Here is a 22,675-nt window from a genome sequence, read left to right as displayed (position 1 = left end):
GTCTCATATCTGCTTCCCAAATAGCTCAGTGCTGTTAGCTTTTGCTGCATTAACTGTAAGTGTGATGCTGTTATGTGGGAACACTTCATGTGTCTGCCTGGAGGGTTTTTTTGTGGTTTCAGTCTTCCTTATGAGTTAGTATGCTCCTGTGGTGGATTTGGTAATGTTTGTTGTACCTGACTCCTCCTTGTGTCACTGAGGTGGTTGAATACCTCTGGGACCTTTCTGTTTAACCATTTTCAAGATAAATATGTGGTGTGTACCTTAGTCTTATTTGTGGTCCTGGGTATTCTTTTTCCCATATGGCTTCTTCAGTTTTAATGCAGTTTAGGGGTGGTGGTGGTTAAGCAGATCATTATTCCTGTTCATTGATGATATAGCAGAAGCATCTGTACAGTCAGGAGGCAGCTTTGAGAACTGTCATCTGCTGAGGTCAGGAGAGAGATTTGCTTCTCATGGTCAGAGAGAAAGCAGTTGGGCTGTATAGAGATCACAAGAAATACAGATTGCTTTCAGAAGTCTAATCTTAAAAGATTGGAGTTCATGTACAGTAGGATAACACCAGGTATTTGAAACACTCACTGGAGATCACTGAAGTGTAGACAGAGGTGATGTGTTCTAGTGCAGAGACGTCTTACTAACTTTTAGAAATTTAAACTGCTACATTATAACACTAAATAGAGTCTAAATGGAGGTTCTGTCAAATATCGTATGACACTGGCTATCATATGGATGGCTTCCCAAACTTTTCCAAGAAGGTTGTAGCTAACAATAGCAGACTTTTTTTTTTTCTTTCTACCTACATTTTTGTTTGCCCCTACTTTTTTGTATGCTGATCAATTGACTGTGAAGCCCTTTATTCTTGACTCTGTTGTGGAGAGGAGCCCCTTGGCACATAATTTAAAGTAGACACTTAAGAGACCACTGTGGAATTGTGGTCTGTTCAGATTGGAGTTGTTAAGCAATTGCAATTTCTACTTCTATGTTATTTGGACTGAAGACCAATTTCATGGGTGTAGAGATGTAGATTGGCTGTGTCTAGTTTTGTGCCAGGTCAAGACCTGGACAAGAACCATCACTTCTTCACATGGGAAACACAATACAGACTATTTAGGAGTGTGGGCAGGACAGGAATGATAACACGCTCAAGCACATCATCAAGAGATCAGGACTTGGAGATGCACTAGAGCCCAACTGGTTCATGCTTCAGAGAACTAGTGTTCACAGGGAAGCTTTTCTTTTCTATTGAGGATGACACTATAACCTTGTAACGTCTGATTCAGAACTTGGGGAGGGTTAATTTGTTAAAAAAATGAAAGGATTTGGTTACATTTCTTTGGTAGCAAAACAGGCTAGCTAGTCCTTTTAACTGTCATATTTAAAATAATCAAACAATCCCATTTAGTTTGTATCAATCATGAGTCTAAGGTGGAGAGGAAACAAGACTTTTGTTTCAGTCTTTTTTTTTTTAATACAACTGTTGCTATAGTGAACGTTAACTAGGATATAGCACAACCTTCAAATGTTAAGCTATATCTGTAAATGGGGCACTTGTGATAATTATGTTCATTACAGATTTATTTAATGTCATGATTTGGGGGGGGGGGAAGAGGGGAGGTATAACTTTTATGTATAATATCAAACAGGAATAAATTTGAGGTTAGTGAGCATACCTCTTCAGCTGTATCAGCTTACTTCTTCATTAGAGACTTTCACATAGAGTATTCGCATAACAAAACAAAACTAGATCTGGCTTTGTCAAGCTTTTTCCTAAGCTTTTTAACCATTTTAGAAGTAAAGTTGGTGTGTGTGATGTTTGTTCTGTTTTGAATACCAGCTACCTGTTTATACTGCATTTTTTCCTAGTAACTGGGGAAACCCTTCTGTTGGTGCCCAGTATGCTAAATTAAGAGCAAAGGTTAGTTTGGTTGTTCGTTCTTTTTGCAGGTAAAGAAAGCCTTTTTTGCCTTGGTGGCAAATGGTGTGAGAGCAGCTCCACTGTGGGAGAGTAAAAAACAGAGTTTTGTAGGTAAGTAGTTCTAACATTATTCAGGATTACTTGAATTTCCAGGGTGCTTTACTGTTGCAGAAGGTTGTCTGGGGCTAGCCATGGTCTAACATACTAGAGATATACTGGAGAAGGGGTTTGTTTTTTTTTCCTCCTTATGAGGAGTGAAAAGTTGCCAGCTTTCAGTGTTGCTGTGCTTTGAGAATCATGATGATTCTTTTAGGTCCTGACCTTCTGAAATTTGGTCTCTAATACGTGCATTTCATTGTGTATTGAAAAATAAAGGTAACAGTCACAAAAAAGATTTTGAAAATAGGAACTATAAAAAGAAGAATTTAATGTTACGGTATCCTAATATACACGCAATACGAGCTCGTCTTTTTCTGCACATTCTCAGCAGGATGTACTTGAGAAATCCTTAAATACCAGAACTGATGTTGAATGCTGTAGATATGTCCCATATTGGGAGAAAAACACTAGATCTCTGTATTGCTTTTTTAAAATTCACGTAATTAATTGCTACAACAATAATCTTCCTAAATTAGATCTCTCTTGCAGTTAGAAAACAGGGTCATAGTGGCAGTTACAAATATTATTGTATGTACTTCTTGTGACCTGGAATATAGATTGAGGATTCTTGGAAAAGAATGGTAGATACTTTATAAAGCATTTGTTAAAATACTTTAAATCCAAGGGGGGAGGAGCAGTAGTTTTGTGCAATACATCATAGGAATGCTGTGTCTTTTATATTTAATTTCATTTTCTGTCTGTAACTACGGTCTAGTGATTTAAAGCTGACCTCCAGTTTAATATTTCCTTTCCCCATTCCTTAGTTTCTTCAGTTTAGATGTAAGAGTAGTAAACAGTGGAGCAATTGCATCTCAAATTTAGAACTTGAAAGCTCAAAAAAGATTAGTGTTTTCAGGTAACTAAACTAATCATCAATATTATATTACATAGTTTGGTGTTAGTGGTTGAAATGTATGTACTATGGATGTACTATTTCTTTTTGTAAAAAAAGTCACATTTCAATACAGACGTTGAGGATTACTGTGGAAGTGATTGAATGAAGTTCTTTAAGCAATATTCAAGAAAACGGATTATACTGTTCCTTCATTTGAGTCTGAGAGTCTGCCTGACTTGGCAAGTACATAATGAGAATGTGTCTTATTTGAAAAGAAAATGAAAGGCAAGGATAGGTCTCCACCCTTTAAAGATGTTCTAACACCCCTCTTCTTTCCATGCTTTTGGGGGTGGATACAGTCTGGATTCAAGGTTTTATTTGGGTCAGATTGAAAGAAGAGGAGAAGCACATAGGTTGTAACTTTGAATATTAATTCAGATATGTGTTTTTATTCTGAAGTATTGTATCAGTGTGAAAGTGAATATACATAGTTTTGGAATTCCACTGTTGATTAGTCCAATACAAATAGTATGTTACATGGATTTAATGTTTATTAAGTTATATATTGTGAATATAAATAGAGAAAATAGCTGGAAGTTCTATATGTTAAGTATATATCTGAAGAACTCTTTTTTTTTTTTATATCACTTGTTACAGGAATGTTAACAATTACAGATTTCATTAACATACTGCATAGATACTATAAGTCTCCAATGGTAAGTATGATGTTAAGCTATGCTTTTATCATTTGCCATACAGTACAGAAACTGAAATATCAAGCTGAAAGATCAATAATGATGATGATGAGTGTTATTATTTAAGTCTTTGGAAGCTTAGATATGTCATGGGTATACTCAGCGTGGGGTTTTTTTGGAAAGAGAAGGCAGCTTTGTGAGCAAGGTAATAGAATGGTATCTGGATGCCTGGGTTCAGTTCCCAGCTTTAGCCACAAAGGTCCTGTGAGCTTGGGCAGGTAACATAATCCGTCTGTTTCAGTTATACATGTATAAACTTGAGGAATTTCCTTTAATGAGTACTACCATTTATTATGTTTTGTGTGGTGCTTACCATAATGATAGCCTTCGTTTTGGATACAAGGCTCCACTTAATGTTGCAACTGATGACTAATGCATTTGGGATGAAGGGCCTGGCTTAAAATACTTACTAAAAGCTAGATGTGATATAAAAAGTATGAAGGAAAATACTTGATTATGAATCACTGTACTTATTTGTGTTCAGGTTGTTTCAAGGCACATATTTCAATAGTAATCAGAGCTCTATATAAATGGCAAATATCAACCAAGAAGCATTTGGGGGCAATGTCTTAAAGTTACATGAAAAAGTTCATTGTACTTAAAAATCAAGTATGTAGCTATGCATGGTTCACATGTTTATATAATCATCTTTGTCTCATAACTATGATAGAGCTATTCTGAAAGGAGTATGTGGAATTAAGCAGAATGCTATCTTAGAGGTTTGGATGCATTAAAAGGTTACTCTGTTCTTCAAGTGATGGTGTAGAATAAACAAGTTAAAGTAGTTAAATATACGCAAATATTTTAGTTACATGGCTGAGTTGCACAATCAGTTGGAGATCTGTTGACTTCAATTAGCTGTAATTTAAAATTCCCATTGGCAGTCAGTTGATGAAATTCTCTTGCTTGCATATTCATACAAACATTTACATCCCTTTCTTGTTCCTGTCAAATCACAATTCCCCTTCTACCAATTAAAACATACATACTATGTTTTATTAGCTAAAAAAATCAAGAACAGTTGGATGAAGCAGACATCTGATGTATTAGGCTTCTCAAAGCTCATGTTAATTTTTAAAATTCATAGTGACATTCTTGTCAGATGCCAATAGTGTGGTGCACTGTCCTTTCTTCCTGTTAAAAATTATGTTGGGTTTTTTTACCCCCCCTGGGGATTTACAAGGGGTGGAGGGAGAAGCAAATGAAAAGTGATTGCACACTGGTAACTTCCCTAAAATGGTTTCCACATTGTAATGACCCTCAACCCCAATACTACCAATTTTTCCATGTAACTTTACCTGAGGTCTAACTTGTCACTCCTGTTTACATTGTCTAACATCCTGTTCCATAGGTTGTGCTTAAAATGGCAGCAGTAAGGAGGAATAGCTGAGAAGTAACAGCATTTGACTTAAGTGATTGATGCAGTCTTCTATTAAAAAAAGTTAAAATAATGTTCCATCAGGGAATGCTCTAGTCTTAGTAGATAAAATTATGCTGAAAATATAACTCTTAAGTAGTTTAGTCACTCTTTCTAAATGCATTGCATCACATACAGTGTGAAGCGTCATGCTGTTCATGTACTAGACAATATCTTCAAATGATTGATAAGGAATATTGAGGTAGTTTCTCCCTATAGTGTGGTCAAAGAACTAGGTTTATCCTCATCTTGTCAGCATCTAAAGCGATCTCCTATTTATCTGATCACTTCAGTAGATCTTCTGAACTGCACTCCATTCTCTCAACTGCCTTTTTTTGTCAAGTGCCCTGAAAGATGATTTAACTTACTTATGTAGGTATCTTTTTTTATTTCATCCAAATATGGTATATTTGAGTAGTCCAATTATAGAATATCAATTTAACATTCCCTTATACTCTTCAAAGGATGCTAATTCCAGAGAGTAATCTAAGTGTAGTCTCCTTTAGCTCAAAGATAAATGCAGTAGGCCTTGTGGAGACTTCTGCCCTTCACCTATAAACTCTTCAGCTTCAGCAGTGTTTGCAGAGGTACCTGACAGAGAAGAGCTGTGTAAGGGATGACAGGTACCTTTGGCCTAGGCTATAGCGAGTGCAATTGCTACTACAAGTGGCTGGCGTGCAGCTTGATACCTTTAGAGAAGGGTAGCTTTCACATCTGAAGTGTTTTTAGAAAACCATCAGCAAGATGGGGAGGTGTCTACTGTAGGGAGGTTATACAGTCTTTTGACAAAGAGCTTTCTGAAATAGCTGCTAAACAGCAGGAAGTTGGTGATGTGACCATGTCTTTTCTGGTTTTGTTTTGTTTTAAACTTCAAAGACTGGACTCTTGAGGGTGGTTTGATGTTATTGCTGCTCCGATAAGCTGCCATCAAAAGGTGCAGACTTGCTGCATCCTTTGTCCAGTATCATTTGCCTGTCCTCTTTGTGAGCCAGTTTTCTGGTAAGCCAGCAGAAAACTAACAACACTTTTGTAACTTTCTTTTGCCTGTTTGGTTCCTGGAACCAGCTGAACACAGGTCAGATGAGCAACAATGCTGGCAGAGGAGAAACACTGAGAGCATGCATGGCTTAGATGCAGTGCCTGAAAACATTTGAAAAATGTAACATCAGTAAAAGATTAAACTAGGGGGGCGGGAATACAATGTTGGTTCTTCTGATTGAACTGAGTACTAAACTAAGTGGTCCTGCTTGTTTGTAATCAAGTAACAGTAAAAATCATCTCTTAGCGTTAAGAAGTCAAGTGATCAGGGTAAGCTTTTTACTCGTTTGGGTCTGCGAGGAATCATCAGAGGGTTTACTCTGGCATGATTGTTTTAAGGGGAGATAAATTACTGAGGAGATGCCTTTGAGTCTAGAAGAGATGTAGACTACAAACCTAGGCAGGTAAAAGATCTTTCCTGTCCCCTGAAATGATACGCCTAGTATGGTACTCTGCACTGAGCAGGATTGCACCCTTTCCTCTTGTTATTGCCAAGAAATGTTATTCTGGACTGTTTTTACTCTCTTAGATTGCCTGCAATGAAATGTAAGGAAATTATTCAGATAGTTATAATATTGTTAATGATTTGGGGTTTAAAATTAATACTTCAGGCTAAACTTTCCATTTACCCTTTGTAGGTTCAGATTTATGAATTGGAGGAGCACAAGATAGAAACCTGGAGGGGTAAGAATATTTACTACTTGGTTAATAATTTAAAATGTTCTAATGTTTTTCAGTACAGTGGATTTTTAATTAATCATAGACTTAGCTTGTCTCTCCCCACCTACTTTTTAATGAAAGTGGGAATAGTAAAAGCTTGTCCATTTGCTCCTGCTGCTTATTTTTTTTACCTGAAACAGTACGTGGACTAGAGTGATCTGGGCTATATACTACTTCGCCACTTGTTCATGATTGGTATCGTCTCGGTCTTTAAGAAAGAAGAAAAGAAACTGGAGTAAGGCAGCATGTGTGGTGTAGAGTTGATGAGTGTATGTGGAATGGAAATGTATCTGAGCCAGAATGCAGAATGAATCTATGACCCTACGTATTGAGTGAACTGAAGGATGAGCAACAAACTATGCCTGAGTGACTTGCGTGATGCGACTAGAAATTCATAGAACGTGCTGGGTGTGAACAGAATTGCTGAATGCAGGGAGGAAGCTTTATGTAAAAAAAAAAAAAAAAAAGAAAGAAAAAAAAAAGACTATATGCCATGAAATCATATATAGAAGTACTCTATGCAGCAGACCCTCCCAGAAAAGGAAGTGGTAAAGAATTATTTGCTGTTGTTGCAGTGACCCCTGGTGGTAATCAGTTTAGTCCCGCTTTTAAAACTTTCGTCTTTTTAATGTCAGTATAGAGGAATGTGCGTAAGTGATAGAATATCTAAAGTAACTGTATATATTGCTCTCTTTCTTCCACTTAATTTTGTATGAATGAATTCATAAAATGCTTTCATTAAAAATCTAATGTTTTCATATAAATTGGTAATGGTCTGTTAATTCTCTATACACAGAGCTTTATTTACAAGAGACATTTAAACCTTTAGTGAACATCTCCCCAGATGCAAGGTAGGATTTTGCTTTTCAGTCTGCTTAATTGGAAATAAACTAACTCCATCTCAACACTGAATTTAAGACTTCTTTATATAATAAGAAACAATTTATATTGTAAACTAGAGTACAATAATGAAGGACTGTCTTTTAATGTAATCAGGAAGGTGTGGGAGCTTTTTATGTGGGTGAGGACTTTAAATTATCCAAAGAAGAGAATCTTTAGTTTAACTTTTGTCTTTTATCAGCGTAACTGTTATGGTAAATGAACTAGACATGGATCAAAATTAATTGCCAAAAAATATGCAAAAAAGGTAACATGATGACCTTTCAAGCTAGCCTGCAAGTCATGTTCATTTCATGAAAATCAAAAACTGTACAGAGCCTTTCAGCTGTCTTGTTCTCAGCAGTCCCAGTAATTGAAAACTTACAGTACTTTTCAACGCAAGTAACTTTCCTTAACTAAAGGAAAGACAGTATCTTTGTGTTTTGTTCTGCTCTACTACTAGGTTGTATTCCTTAAAATATAGATGACTGTCTTTTTCTTCTTGATGGAATTTGAAAGAAATAGGTTTTTAAACTGCCATTACACCTTATTTACCAAAGGTAACTTGAGAGAGAGCTTTAGTTGATTGCTTAACAACTTGAGTAATACTTAATTGCTCAACTGGAGAGTGAAGTTCTGATTCTTGCTTTCAGTTTGTGGCATGGGATTGCTTATGCCCTATCAAAGGAAACTGGTGAAGGGGAACTCTGGTGATTACCTTGAAGTAATGACATGCTGTATCCTCAATAGAATTGCCACTAAGTCATTAATAAGTCGTTCAATTAAGTCAGAAGGAATATATTTGGAATGGTAGCTAATTGCAAAGAATATCGTTAAGACAACAAAATAGTATAACTGCTTTCAGTCAAAGGTGCAGCAAGTATTGCAATAAAGAGGATGCAGCAGGACATGTATTAAAGGATACAGCAAGTCAACTTAAGACCTGATCCAGAAATGGACTTGGATTCTGTGACAATCAAACTGCAGCACTCAGCAGTAGTTAAGTGCTTACTCCAGGAGTGGAATCTACAGTGCAATGGTGGGAATCTTGACTCCATGAATATCAAATGGGGATAGTTCGTCCCTGTAATGGACTCAGAACATATAGTTTATTGTGTATGGGAAGAAGCCTACTCCAGCAACTAGTCATTTCTCAAAATTTTACTAACTTTATTACTTAATAATTTATTGCAGTTGGTGATCAGCTGTTTTATTGTAGTCTTACTAGGACCAAGGGGAAAAAAAATAGTGTTACTTGCAAGAAGAGCAGACTTGTATAGGTTGGAGTATTGCTAAATCGTAGTCTGCAGTGTCTGGAGGAATGTTTCAGATCTCCTGAGAACAATTTTTTGCCAATCCCCAGTGATAATTCAGTGAAATTATTAGATAATTGTCTTGGCTTTAATTGCACATATGCACTTATCCATAAAAATGCTCTTCCTAGAAAATGTTGTAGAAGTTTGGGATTGAGATGCATTAACTGCAAGAACACTCTGGTTTTCGCTGTTTGTCTGCCTCTGAACAGAAATACCCATTCTGAGTGCAGGGATACTGTGAGCACAGCACTCACTGGAAAAACAATTTGCACTCATGAAGAAATATTTCTGCTATACTTTCTACCACAAAAAGTCACTTTCCATCATACTTTCTTACTGGTTTTACATGTTCATGAGCATATTGTTGTTGATGTGTTTTACCAGCTGCAAAAGTTAATTTGAAATCCCTTACCTTCTGTTTTCTATAACATTAAAGATAATGCAAATCACTACTCATCATATGTACTTCATGGGGGTTTGTAAATACATGTATATATCACTTGACATTACTCATTGTCAGCTAGAATTCATTTTTAAAAATTAATGTTTTTCTCCTCAGCCTTTTTGATGCTGTATATTCATTGATCAAAAACAAAATCCACAGATTGCCAGTTATAGATCCTGTCAGTGGAAATGCACTTTATATACTTACCCATAAAAGAATCCTCAAGTTCCTCCAGCTTTTTGTAAGTATTTAAAGTTATGCTTTGCTTGACTGATTCCCCCCCAGTAGACCTCTTCAAGTAATTTAAGTCTTAGTACAGAAGCTTCTTGATAAACTTCCATATTCATTGTGTCTGTGTGTATCTTTTTGTGATAACAGAAATTAAAGCTTGATGTAGGACTTGTACCTTTACTTTGTTTTAGTCATTTAAAGAAATCTAAACACCAAGGACTTGTCTTGGCTATTTGAGTAATTTGCTGTCCTTTCTGGAAGATCTACTCAGCTTCAGAAGCTTGTTTACATGAACAGGAAAATGAATTCTCTCCCAGAGACGAGATTATCATCACTCACTGTAGCTTATGTCAGTCACAGGAATGAATAGGAGGCCAAACAAAGCAACAAGAGTTCAAAATAAGCATTCAGTGTATAGTATGTTTTGCTGTCTTCTCTTTCAGTTTCAGTGGGAATGACATAGCTTAGGAGCAAAAGCTTTTAGTGATGGGTTACTACAAAAATAAATAAATGAGCAAAAAAACTTAGAGCTGCTTTGAACAGAAGTAATGCTTCTAGATCTGAGCTTGTTTTGGCTTTGCATTAATCTAGTAGCAGATTACTGTAACAATCTGTAACAAGCATTTGGAGTCTGTAGATGGATGAGTGAATACAGATTTCCTAATACATATACCAATCATACAGAAACGTGGTAGGTGTAGAAAACATGGTAGGTGCAGAAAACTGCACTGTAAATACATTCATTCTGACTGTCCTAGATGTCAGAGATGCCAAAGCCTGCCTTTATGAAGAAGAATCTGGATGAACTTGGAATAGGAACTTACCACAACATTGCCTTCATACATCCAGACACTCCTATCATTAAAGCCTTGAATATATTTGTAGAGAGAAGGATATCGGCATTACCTGTTGTGGACGAGTCAGGTGCGTGTTGGGTCTTCTGCGTACAAAAGTGTGGTAAGATAAATGGTGCTGAGCCCTGGGTTGATGTGGGGGTGGTGGGAGGAAAAGGAGAAAGAATTAAACAAATTTAAAAAGGGGGGGGGGGGGAGATATAAAGAAATATTTATGCAAGATGTAGGTTGATAGGCTTGGAAGAACTTCATGGTTTGGTGGGTTGTTTGGGGTGTTTTTCCATCTTTCCTTCTTGACCTGTCTGTTTTCTTTCTGTGTAATTATAAGATAACAAATGAAAGCAGGAAGCAAGAAAACTAATTTTGTATTTTAAGCACTTTAACTTCTGTTTTTCTTTTTAGGAAAAGTTGTAGATATTTATTCCAAATTTGATGTAATAGTAAGTATATCTCTTAAATTCTATTAAATATTTTATATGCAGTAAGCACTTGCAAATTAGTTTGTTAATATGTCAATTTTGGCTATTTTGTTCTTTAGGCTTTAGTTAAACTGAATAAAACGGATTCAATTCACCCTGCACAGCATTTTTTTATTACTTTTTATTTAAGCTATCCTTAGTAATACTACTTGCACACAGGCATCTACTGCTTTGGATGTTACCCAAAATTAGATCTGGCTGTACTATTACAAAAAGAGGGCATAAGCTTTTTATGTTTGTTTCTATTTTTGAGTTTGGACTTTCTTTTCCCAGCCGCTGACATTCCACAGTCTGTTTTCAAAGAGAATGCAGATTTCTTCATGCAGTCTGGGTACTTTGTACAACTTGACCTTCTCAGTGAATTAAAACTACTTGGCCCATTCCTTTGTGTGAGTCTCTGACTCCAGAGTATTGCATCTGTATTCCTTCTGATTTAGATCTAATTCAGGCCACTGTTTCTGGTTTTCCCTTAGGAATGCAACAGTGTAGTCAGAGTCATGCCATGATTTGCCAGCCTTGGAGAGCAAGGGCTCTTCTATTCTTGTGGTCTTCAGAAACTTGAAAAATGTATTTATTTTTTTATCCCTGTCCCCTCCCAGCAGTATGCACCTGCCTTCTAATTGGAACTTCTGACAGCTACATTATTTTTTAGAGATTTAAGTGCCCACTTTGCTTATTCTACCAGCCTACTAGTGCTAATGAAGAATCCAGATGTCTGAAACATTGTGTAGAATGCTTTCAGAAATATGGAGAATAGTCCCAAATGGAAATGCTTTAAGCTTATAAATATCTTTGGCTGCAAACAGTGCTCTCAATACTGAAAATTTTGCAATGTTACTGTTCTTGCCTGTGTCTTCTAGGCATTTGTCTTTTTTGTTCTTTGGGATTCTCTACTGTGTAAGATCCTGTTCTGCCCTAAAGGCTGGTCAGGGAATAGCTATAGGTGTAGCGAGAGTGATCTAGCGTATCAGAGACAATGAAATTTCACAGTTGGTCTGTTCAGTGTTTCAATTTATTTTGTAACTGCGTTAGATTTTGAGGCAGGACATGTTTCCTTTACTTTGCATTCTTTTTCAGAAAGACTGAAAGGAAGGGGGTTCCTTACGTTTTTCACTTGTTATCCCATTTTTAAGTGATGGGGCAACAAAAATTATAGGATTTTTTAGAGATGCTGGAGCATTTCTTTGGAAAAATTACAGATTGGGATCAGAAAAAAAACCAAACCACCACAAAGGCTTTAGGATGTAATTGTTTTCTCCCAGCTATAACATGGGAAAGAGTTAGGGCATTTATTGATTATTTGATATTTTCCTCACATGTACTAATTTGCTTATTAAATGGGGGGGAAAAGATACTTTGTTCTTGGTGGTATGGCATCCTTGAACATCTTCTGGGTTTGGATATGGATGTACTCTTTAATATCTTTACAATAAAGTAGTTTGAAGATATGTAATACTTCATTTGCTTTGCCTGCTAGCTTCTATTCTTAAAAGATAATCACCTCTGAGGCTTCTAGTTTTTGGTCAGTCTGCTTCAACCTGATCTTCCAAGCTTTAAAAGAAGAAAAAAAAAATCTGAAATGTATAATCTGATCTTCCAATAAACATAGAATTTGCAAGATTCAACTGATGATTTTTAACTTTAAACCATGTGACTAATATGCTTAGTTAAACCAGGGTTTTAAGCAATGCCTGTATATACAGCTGGCTAAGTTTCTAGATTTGTTTCATTTTAGTACAGTTCTGAATTCATGTTCAGGTTCTTGATGGGAGAAACCTGGGAATGGTGTGATGGTATAGAAATAGCTTTATATTACACTAGTTATTGCGGGTAGGGTGACTTCAGTTTGCAGAGGCTTTTTGTGTTCTGATGTCCTTCATTAGGAATTAGTTAAATGAGTTACAAGCAGTTTTAGTTATCTTCATGATCATCTCAAACCTATCTTGTCACGTTCAATGTAATTCAATCCAAAAACTTGACCAATCACAGTATATTCTAGCCAAAAATTAATCTAATGTTATTGCTTGGTCCAGTGTTTTCATTTGAGAGGTCTGTCTGTGTTTGTCCTTCAGTACACAAAATCAATAGGCCAGGACATGCCAACACTATCAAAATATCGCTATACTCACACCTACAAAGAAAGCTTTTGCTGGTTTGGACAAAGTCCTCTTGCTACAAGCATGGCCCTGCTCTTAAAATGAAAGTTGAGGATGTCAGCTTTCAAACTCTTTTAATCTTCTTACTTTTAGTGGTGGTGATAGGTTTTTATTTATATTATTTTAATAGTACTTATTAAAATATATATACACACACACTCTCTCAAAAATTGTTGTCAAATGGCAGTGCCAGCACAGTCCAGGAGAGGGAGTTTGAGCCCACAGATAAGAAAGGTGAAGAAAACCTTTAATTTGCTCTCTACTTAGATCTCCACCAAGATCTACTTCATGGGTGGTGTTCAGAGCAGTTGGTGTTCTCCCCTATCCTATGAAAAACAAAGAACAAAAAATTGTATCATCTTAAAGTATATTCTGTATATTCTAAAATTTGTAGAATTTTGCCTTTACATTTTCTGCTCATGGCAAAAGCAGGATGAGTGACATCAAGCCAAATATCAGACAGTAAAGTAAAGAGACTTTCATTGGCATAGTGCATACCACAAAACAGTTTTATCAATTAACCCAGTCTGTCATATGGTGTTGAACATAACTGCATGCTTGACTCTTCCCAGAAACTGAAGCTGAAGAGCATCTGCTTTGTTTAATGTGACTTGGAATAGACTCAATTTACACCAAAAATGTGTGTCTACTTGATGCCAAAATATTTACTTTATTGAGTACTGTATTACTAAGTACTGTGATGTGTTATGTGCCTTGGTTGGGATTTGTTTGGTTTTTTTTTTTTCCCCAGAATCTTGCTGCTGAAAAAACATATAATAACTTAGATATCACAGTGACGCAAGCCCTACAGCACCGTTCTCAGTATTTTGAAGGTGTTGTGAAGTGTAGTATGCTGGAAACACTGGAGACCATTGTGGATAGAATAGTGAAGGCTGAGGTGAGTTCGCTTTTTATTTTTCCCTTTACTGTAAGTTAAAAGTTGTATTACCAAACTAACAAATAGGAGAAATTTATCCTTTCTGAGTTATTTTGGTTACTTGGTGGAAGTATATTTTTTCATAACTACATGTGTTGGGTATCAGTTTGCTTTATAGACTTAGATTATAGATGCTTATAGGGATGTGCAAAATATTGTACAGTACATATGTAATAATACTCAGTTATTTACATTTCTGTTTTATGACATTAACTGAACACAAAGCTGCTTTGAAAGAATCAAGTTTCTTCCAAGCCTGCCATAAGTTTTGCAGACCTATGGCAAATAGTTCTTCAAACTCCAGCTTAAATTCAGCAAAAAATTCAGACTATGGCAAATAAATAATTCTTTAAACTCCAGCTTATAGGTAGGTTGATTGGCCTATTGTTCAGGAAACATAACGGGTACAATTAGTTAATGCATACGGAATCCTGCACTGCTCTCGTACAAATACTGTGAAACCGGGCCAGAAAATAAATTCTTCTGAAGAAGCCTTCACTAACTGCTCCTGTAAATTATTTATCTGTGTACTTTCCATTCTTTTGGTGCTGTTTACCTTGTTCGTTAATACTGGGAGCTTTCTTATACACAGAGGTGAATGAGTTTTGGCAGTGTTAGGTTTATGGTTGGACTCGATGATCTTAAAGGTCTTTTCCAACCTATATGATTCTGTGATTCTGTGAGTACATAGGTCTTCCTCCCCTGTTGTTATGCCTCTCTGCAGAAGAAGTATTACCAGTTTCAGTTGTCTCCAAGGTGTGATCAACTTCATTTAGATGCTTTAACTTCTTCAGTTACAAGATTTTTTTTTTTCGTCTTCAGGGCCGCAACCATGCATATACTTGATATAAGTAAAACTTCCACTTCGTTAATAACCCCTCTAGAACCTCCATTAGGCAATTTTTATGTGTAACTCTGCATTTGCTTGAGCTTCTTCCTGAAATTGAGTAATCTTAGCATTACTGATATACAGATTTCAAATTTGGATAATTCTATTACTATCTTAAGAAGCTTTAGACATTTGAGTTTTAAGAACAACTCCTACCCTTTGGTTCAGTCTAAACATAGTGAGATTATATGTAAAAATGAGTCAGTCAAAACTAGAAGCTATCTTTAGCTGCCAGATGAGTGCTTGATCTTACTGGAAATGAAACAAATTAAACAATTACATTGTCCATTTTTCTTTAATTCATTACACTGAGAGAAGAATAAAATGATTAAGTATGTGCATATACAAAAACTAATAACCCCATCTAAAATATCACCAACATATTTTCATCAAAAAAAAAATGCAACAATATTTTTCTCTCCCTTCCCCCCTCTTTTTCTTTCCTGCCTGTGTCAGGTGGGTATGACTGCTCAAATAATTCAGAGCTCCTCTTTTGTTGTATCTAACTAGCAATGAAGTGGTTGACCTCAACCATAAATTAACATATCTATTAAATCAAGACTGATGCAGCTTTCTTGCTATCACCTCTGTGAGAAGATGAGAGAAATTCTTTTCACTTCACCATTATAGCTGATTATTTGAACTTAAAATAGTGAAGAGAGAAAATTCACTTAGGTAAAAAGTAAACACGTAGTAGGCTCTCAACTTTTGACAAACGCCCTTTTTAGGATCGCTTACTTAGGAGCTGGTTCAGCTGTGATGTTTAGGTTATACAGCTCTGTGCCCAGTTGCAGTGGACTCTGCTGCCAGGGCTGACATTAGGGCACTCTCCTGCTTCTGCAAGGGTCTTTCACTGCTGTAGCCTGCTCTGGCCTATGAGCCTCAGGATACAGGAGTATCCACCTACTTTCCCCACAGTTAGGACAAAAGTTTTGTGGTATAAAAAGTTTCCTAGAATAGATTTGTAATGATAAAATCATTATTTAAAAACACAATCTTACTGCTGATAAAACTTCCAAGTTGTGTCCTTATGTTTATTAACTCTACAGTGAGCTTGCACAGTTAAGTTGAATCTTTTTTTTTTGTCTTCATGCAAAATGAGGAGGATTTTAAAACCAATCTGGCACTGTTTCAATTGTGTAGCCCTATGAGAAAAATTAGGTTAAAACCAACTTGAACATGTCAAGATACAACAAGTTTTAGTGCTGTGCGCCTCTCTGAGAAAGTAGTTTTCAGGAGGAAGCCTCATTTTATTACTGTATCTTATTTTTTGAGATCGCAGGCTGAGTTGGGCAGAGCCTGTAAGTTGGGGAAAAGTGTTTGATGCGAGTGCCACTTTTTCAGAGCAGAAGTATTTTAAAGACCTACATCTTGGCTTAGCTGTCACTTCAAATCTGATTTTGTTGCCATGTCAGATAGCTGTATCCTTTTTAAACATGCACTAGTTTTCATTTATGTAGGGTAAGCATCTTTGTACTGCTGTGTGAGATTGGTATTGCTAACATTTTGAACCATTCTTTTTTTTTCCTATTTGTCTTCATACTGCATTACTTTAAGGTTTTGTTTTGTTTTTCTTTAACTATTATTTTAAATCAGGCAAATATCTCAAAATATTTTCCCTGCTTGCAGGTTCATCGTTTGGTGGTAGTGAATGAAGCGGATAGCATTGTGGGTATCATCTCCCTTTCTGACATTCTACAAGCTTTGGTACTCACACCAGCAGGTATGGACGTCATCTTCTGAGCTTTGCCATAAGTCATTTGATAGTGTGTACACGCTGCTGGCTTTAATTTATTTGACAATGACAAACATTTGATTTTCAACTTTTGTAACTGTTTGATCATAGTCCTTAAATACACTTTTCATTTCTCTTCAGGAAAAAGCTGACAAAATATTAACTGTCAGTCTTTTGTTCACTGAAGAATGCATGCAGAAGCTTCACAAACGTCACTGCTGTCCATATATCTTCTTTTTAGAAAAAAAGGTCTTGATTAATGTTTTAACAGGAAAAACAGGATGAAGTTGAACACTGCATGTATAGACAACGTGTACAACAGGGTGTCTTCCCTACCTTCCTGAATTTCTGTATTCTGGTCAAGTGCTCCTAGTGTGGATGCAGCTGTGCTTTCCACTAGCTCTGCAAAACCACATCCTTGGAGCCCTGCAGTTGTCCAGCTACGCTGTGGGTTTTGGTTGGCACAACTATGTCCGAGATGTCACCCCAGGCCACCAGAATTATTCCAGTAGAAATCTCTAGCATATTACTAAACATAATCAGGTTCCTTTTAACAAGGCTATCCAACAACAGGTTTATTTCTGCTACTTTTATGTTGGTTGGTTGGCAGGGGAGGGGTGGTTTGGTTTTTTTGTTTGGTGGTGTTTTTTTTTTAAGTCTTGCCCAAGTTACTAACCTGCTTTATGTTTTTAATTGTAACTTTACTTTCATCACATAAATGACTTCAGTGTCACAACTACTAAAGTAAAGCCTTCCTTTGGTTTTGTGAGGAAGACAAAAAAATGTCTTGAGGATTACAATTTTACCACCAAAAAAAAAATCAGACTAAGCAAACAGAGCTGGATATGTCCTTCAAAAAAGAGAGTCTAAATGTGAGCTTAACTGGGATCTCTTACTTGCACTGATAGATAACATGATAATGTAAAAGTCTGTAGATTTAACAAAAGTTAATGTAGCTTTTTAAAATGGTAAGATTTCTCCTCTGAAAAGAAATAATCAGTGATACTGCTGGAGGTTTTATGTCAGTGCATCTGGTTCCTTTTAATGACCTGGAAGAGCAAGTAACTCAGCTTTCTGTGAAAGGTATGGATGAGTATGAGAAATCAGCCCAAAGGGCTGGGTTAAATGGGCTCATTGCCTAGAAATAGAATGGAAGGGTGTATGTCCCTCTGAAGAGGGAGATGTAAAGACAGGCAGATGGTGCCTCTCCAGGCAGAGGAGGTAGTTTCCCCCATGACTGAAGGGTAGAAGGATCCAAGGAAGGTAGATCTTGCCTTGGAGCGAAGTTCAGACAGAAAAGATGAATCTGGATACTGACAAACAAGAGCTCTGTTATACTGGAATTACGTGGACACTTGAGTTGCAACTCTGTGAGCTGATATAACAGTGCTCTGTAATTAAAAAGCGCAGTTCCTGCTCCCATACTCTGGGCCATGTGCTTCTGGCGTTTAGCGTGTGGCAGCACTCACACTCATGAGATCCCTCTGTGAGCTGCTTTAACTCATTGATCTAACAGAAGACTGAGCCAGCAAAAAAGCTGCAGAGTTTTGTCAGTTTGGCACACTAAACTGGCTCACAGAAGAGTCTAGTACTGAGTACAGGGGTTAGAGCAACAGAGGGGGCAGGATTATGCTGCTGGAAGAGCTGAGGTAAGGGAAGGCATTTTTTAGGAACAGTTAGGCATTAGAGTGCAGTTCCACAGGCAAGTGCCCGATTTTTAGATTGGCATTTGTCTCATGAAGTAAGGATGTCTGCAATGCAGATCTAGTTTGTAGAGTCTGGAGTGTGATTTACCTCTTAAAGTGGACGCGTAAGAACGACCAGAGAAATCATGCCCTAAAAGTGTCCATTTCTCTTCACAGACTAGAAAGGAAAATTTATTGACTGCCAGGAATTAAGACCAGCCTACGTCAGGGGGAAAAAAGTATCAGTTGTGATGAGAAAACTGGATGTGTTTAATGAATTTTTCAGTGTTTGATTATACATTACAAGTAGTAACTCCAGGTTGCTGGAAAGAGATTTCTTGCTCTCTAGAGTTGGATGCTGAAGCCAAACTCACCATAGGGTTCAGTTGTTGCCCAGCATGTGGCTAGTTTGAGTACTTGGAGAAGAGGCAAGATGCTATACAGTCCTGCTGAACAGGTCTCTCAGATCCCTACTGTAAGCAAAATCTGCCTCTGAGCCAGGAAAAATGGGTCCATCGACACAGTGTAGTTAAACTGAATTCTTATATAGCTTATTCTCAAGCAGGACTTCATTTTTTGAGGCTGTTATGATGATTAAGCTTGGCTTCTAAGCTGATGGAAGGGCTTGGGGTGTGGTTTTTTGGTTGGGTGCTTTTTCTTTAAATTTAATGCTGGTGAGAATCTTCAAAGCCACTTCTAGTAACTTCCCAGAAGAACTACTTAGACTACCTTGCTGATGAATTCAGAAGCAGTAATGGTCTCAAGGCCTTCCTCACTCTGTTCATGTTAGCGTTTAGCAATCCTGCAGCATACTCTTTAGAAATGGTATCCGGTACTAAGATTCTGCTAATGTGGTCAAAGCTGCAGCATTCAGCATGAGCCGTGCTTTTCCAGAAGAAGCCAAGTGCTACGTGCATAAGGAAATCACGCATGCTTTCCTCTTCTGTTAACAGGTGCCAAACAAAAGGAGAATGAAAGTGAATGACTGCTGTGAATGTATTCACGTTTGTAGGAGAACTTGAACAAAGTTTCTGGGTCAAGTTTGTCTCAAGAACAGTGACTGCAATCGAACAGAGCAGGATGGTTGAGAATGTGTATTGGGACTTAGTGATGGATGATGAGTCTATTCCCCCCAGTGATGTCGCAAAAAAAAAGCAGCATGACAAAAGCTTATGTTAAAATGTAGGCTTGTATTTCAAAATGTCTTCAAAACATTTGCTGGAAGACTTCACATGATGTCCTTCATTAAAATGCACTGTATTCTGAAACTTTTTCATTTTGTATTTGACAGAAGTCACTGGTCAGCAATGGATATATGTGACATAAGGCAAGTGTATGGCATATTCATATCATAGTGCCTTATGTCAAAATACAGCAATATGTCATCACTGTTGCCCATCACTGTCAAAGGAAGTATTGTGCTAAACGAGACACTGTATTTGAATGTGAAAGTCTTTAAACCTAAAACCAAATCAGTTTCAGTTCTCATTAGATTTGTCATAAAAGCTGTAATTTGAATATTGGTAGACTTCTTTAAAACTTCAATGACAGTTTTGTGTTAAATGTTGCATTCTGAACTGAGATGTAAAACAAGACTGATTTTAAAAACAGCTTTATTTATTTTTACTTTCATGACAATTTTTTACACATCTTTGGTGGATAGCTAAAATTTCACCATATCCATTAATAAACTGTTGATTGTTATACAAACAAGTGGTAGATTTTCTCATTATTTAAAACTTTGGAGTTGCAGAAGCTATGGCCTGTTGATCAGTCCATACTAGAGCTGAAGATTTCGGAAGCATGGATCGGAAGTGCTCTGTACCGTAATACACAGGCACCCGGGAGGAAATGAGGTGCCAGAGAACAATATTTTCATGTGTATTAAAGTGTAAAACGATGTTTGTACAACAAAACTGAAACTTTTTATTGTATATGATTTGTACAGAAGTGGAGGAGTGAGGAAAGCTGTGGGGTATTTGCTAATGTAAATGTACTGTAAAGTTTGAAGATGAGACTTTTATAACTGTAGATTCTTGTAGATGGAAGAAATTAAACCCTACAACATCAGTTTGTTTTTAGCAGTTCTTGCCAAGTTCTTTTGCATGTATAAATGTACGTGCATTTTGATTAGTGTAAACTAGGTATAGAAGCATTCTGATTTTCCTTTGACTTTAAAGGTGGCTTATGCTAATGGAATAATGCAGGCACTACTCTGCCGTGTTTCCAGCCTGAATACTGTACTGGAATGATGGCAGTAAATTGATCCGTTGTTTTTCCATTTATGAACATTGAAGTAAAAGGTTAACAGTTTTCAGTTCGCTTATAAAATGTGAAGGTTTTAATAGTAATGAAAAACCCTTTCTTCAGAGCTTTTCCACTTTCTATAAGAATTTAAATTTTGAACTAGATGTGTGAAAATTTTCTTCTTACTGCCATTGTATAAAAATATTTCTGTAGTACATAACAGAAACTGGTCTCTTAGACTTTATCTCACTTTCTTACTCCATGAAGAACATTGGTCAAGTCTTCTCCAGCACCTTTTCTGACTAGGTAAATATCGACTCTGTTCCCTGCAATTCTGGATGATATCAAATTGAAATAGCCTTTTTGGTCTAATAGCAGCGGCCTTAGGGTCTGGTGCTGATTGCTGCCTTCAGAGCTGCCATCAGCACAGCTCTGATGATCGTTGGGAAGAGGGAGTGATAGAAACTAAAAATAGTGGCGCTCGTTCTTTGTGGGGTGCGTGGAGGGGATAATTTGTGGTAGACGAGGACTTTGCGTTAAGGCTTAAGTGGTCAGCAGTACTACCTGCAAATGCCACCCAAGCTGCATAGATGCAGCGTCGTGAAAGCCCAGATACTGCTCCAGCACCTGCACTGTAGCCTCCTCTGGCAGGTGGGATGCCAGGAGTTGCCTAAATGCATCACGAGAGCTCTCTCTACCTATCACCAGCCTGCACAAGCATGTTCTTCAGCCCTGTATTCAGGGTATTTTTGAAGATGAGGGTTGAACTACTGATAAGGTATTTTTTATATACTTTATGTTTTAGCACAAAGTCTTTTGGCCCTGTTCCATGCAGACAGCATAAATTACTATGCAGAAAGCCAGAATGAATTTGCAGTTTTTGAACAACCATGTACAGACTTCCTATTTTAACATTATTACAACTGCTGTTGATGTGTTGTGGACACAGGACTGGCAAAATTACGGAAAGCAGCCTCCTCAGTGGTACAAAACTCTATTTAGAGAATTTCCACCCTTACTTTCTGGAATTCAGTTCTGAACTTTGAATTTGTGAGAAGTAGAATAGCAGTGGAACTCCGCAAGTGTGAATAAATGGCAGTGCTATCAAAAAGGCATTCTGCTTGTACTGGCACAAGTACCAGTGCTGATGCAGTAAACAAAACTAAAGAAATCATGTCATTTTTAATACAGATCAGTTTACTACAGAGCTAGAAAGAATGCTTGTTACGGCATAAGGGAGGGGCAGGCATAAGTGAATGAGGGTGGAGAAAGGAGGGGTGACTCAGCAGCAGTGCTGCATGTACCAGATTAAAGTGACAGTGCAACTAAAGCTTTGATCTAGGACTCTTCATGTGGCCCGTGAGAGGCCTCAGCCATGGAAAAGAATGAATCAAATGTCATGAAACTCAAGTTCTTGCACATTTATGATTCTATGATTTTTTTTCCCCCCCGTCTGGACAGGCAGCAAGCAGTACCTATAGAGCTGAGACCACAGCACTGGCTCCAGGCCTTTCTTTCCCCAGACAGGGCTGTGCTGCAAGCAGAGATGGCAGTAAGCTTCCCCAGTGACTGCTGAAAGCCTGTTCTGTAGCGTAGATGATCTTCCGTCCTGAGGACGTGAGATGCTGTAGAAACGGATTCTATTTTAACCAGCAGGACTGTAAAACACGTGCTTGATTTCTGTGCTTCCCTGGGCATTTCCTTGCCCAGCAAGAGATGTCTGTGAAAGATAATTATTCTGAAGTGCTTCTTGGTCTCAAAAGGGAGCAGATTAAGTTTGTTTTTTCCCTACTCTGGATATTTTTAGCTGTTCAAGAAACTGTTTCTTAGTAGACTTCAGCCCTCAATACTTTCCAGTATCTAGAGATGCTGTGAACTAACTTAGGAAAATTACCCTTTGCTGACATTGATCACTTGCCTGATGAAAACATTTTCCTGTTTTACTTCTGGAATCCCTTTGGTTAAAAGGTCTGAGATCTT

At 37.3% G+C, this 22,675-nt stretch overlaps 1 protein-coding gene across 2 annotated transcripts in view; it reads left to right on the top strand.

Moving 5' to 3' along the window:
- Positions 1 to 20,506, top strand: part of PRKAG2 (protein kinase AMP-activated non-catalytic subunit gamma 2) — a 229,291-nt gene extending 208,785 nt beyond the window's left edge. The window contains exons 7-16 of one of the 2 annotated variants that reach the window (XM_075492347.1): positions 1,948 to 2,029; positions 3,570 to 3,628; positions 6,761 to 6,806; positions 7,639 to 7,693; positions 9,597 to 9,723; positions 10,472 to 10,637; positions 10,970 to 11,007; positions 13,954 to 14,100; positions 16,658 to 16,751; positions 19,402 to 20,506. In XM_075492347.1, the coding sequence (XP_075348462.1) occupies positions 1,948 to 2,029; positions 3,570 to 3,628; positions 6,761 to 6,806; positions 7,639 to 7,693; positions 9,597 to 9,723; positions 10,472 to 10,637; positions 10,970 to 11,007; positions 13,954 to 14,100; positions 16,658 to 16,751; positions 19,402 to 19,433 (846 nt within the window). In that variant the 3' untranslated portion in view covers positions 19,434 to 20,506. The remainder of the gene's footprint in view (positions 1 to 1,947; positions 2,030 to 3,569; positions 3,629 to 6,760; positions 6,807 to 7,638; positions 7,694 to 9,596; positions 9,724 to 10,471; positions 10,638 to 10,969; positions 11,008 to 13,953; positions 14,101 to 16,657; positions 16,752 to 19,401) is intronic. The other variant, XM_075492348.1, reaches the window with a different exon arrangement.
- Positions 20,507 to 22,675: the final 2,169 nt, after the last annotated feature.

This window comes from Mycteria americana, chromosome 2 (genome assembly GCF_035582795.1).
Source record: "Mycteria americana isolate JAX WOST 10 ecotype Jacksonville Zoo and Gardens chromosome 2, USCA_MyAme_1.0, whole genome shotgun sequence".
Classification (NCBI taxonomy): Eukaryota; Metazoa; Chordata; class Aves; order Ciconiiformes; family Ciconiidae; genus Mycteria; species Mycteria americana.
This window is presented reverse-complemented; position numbering and strand designations above follow the sequence as displayed.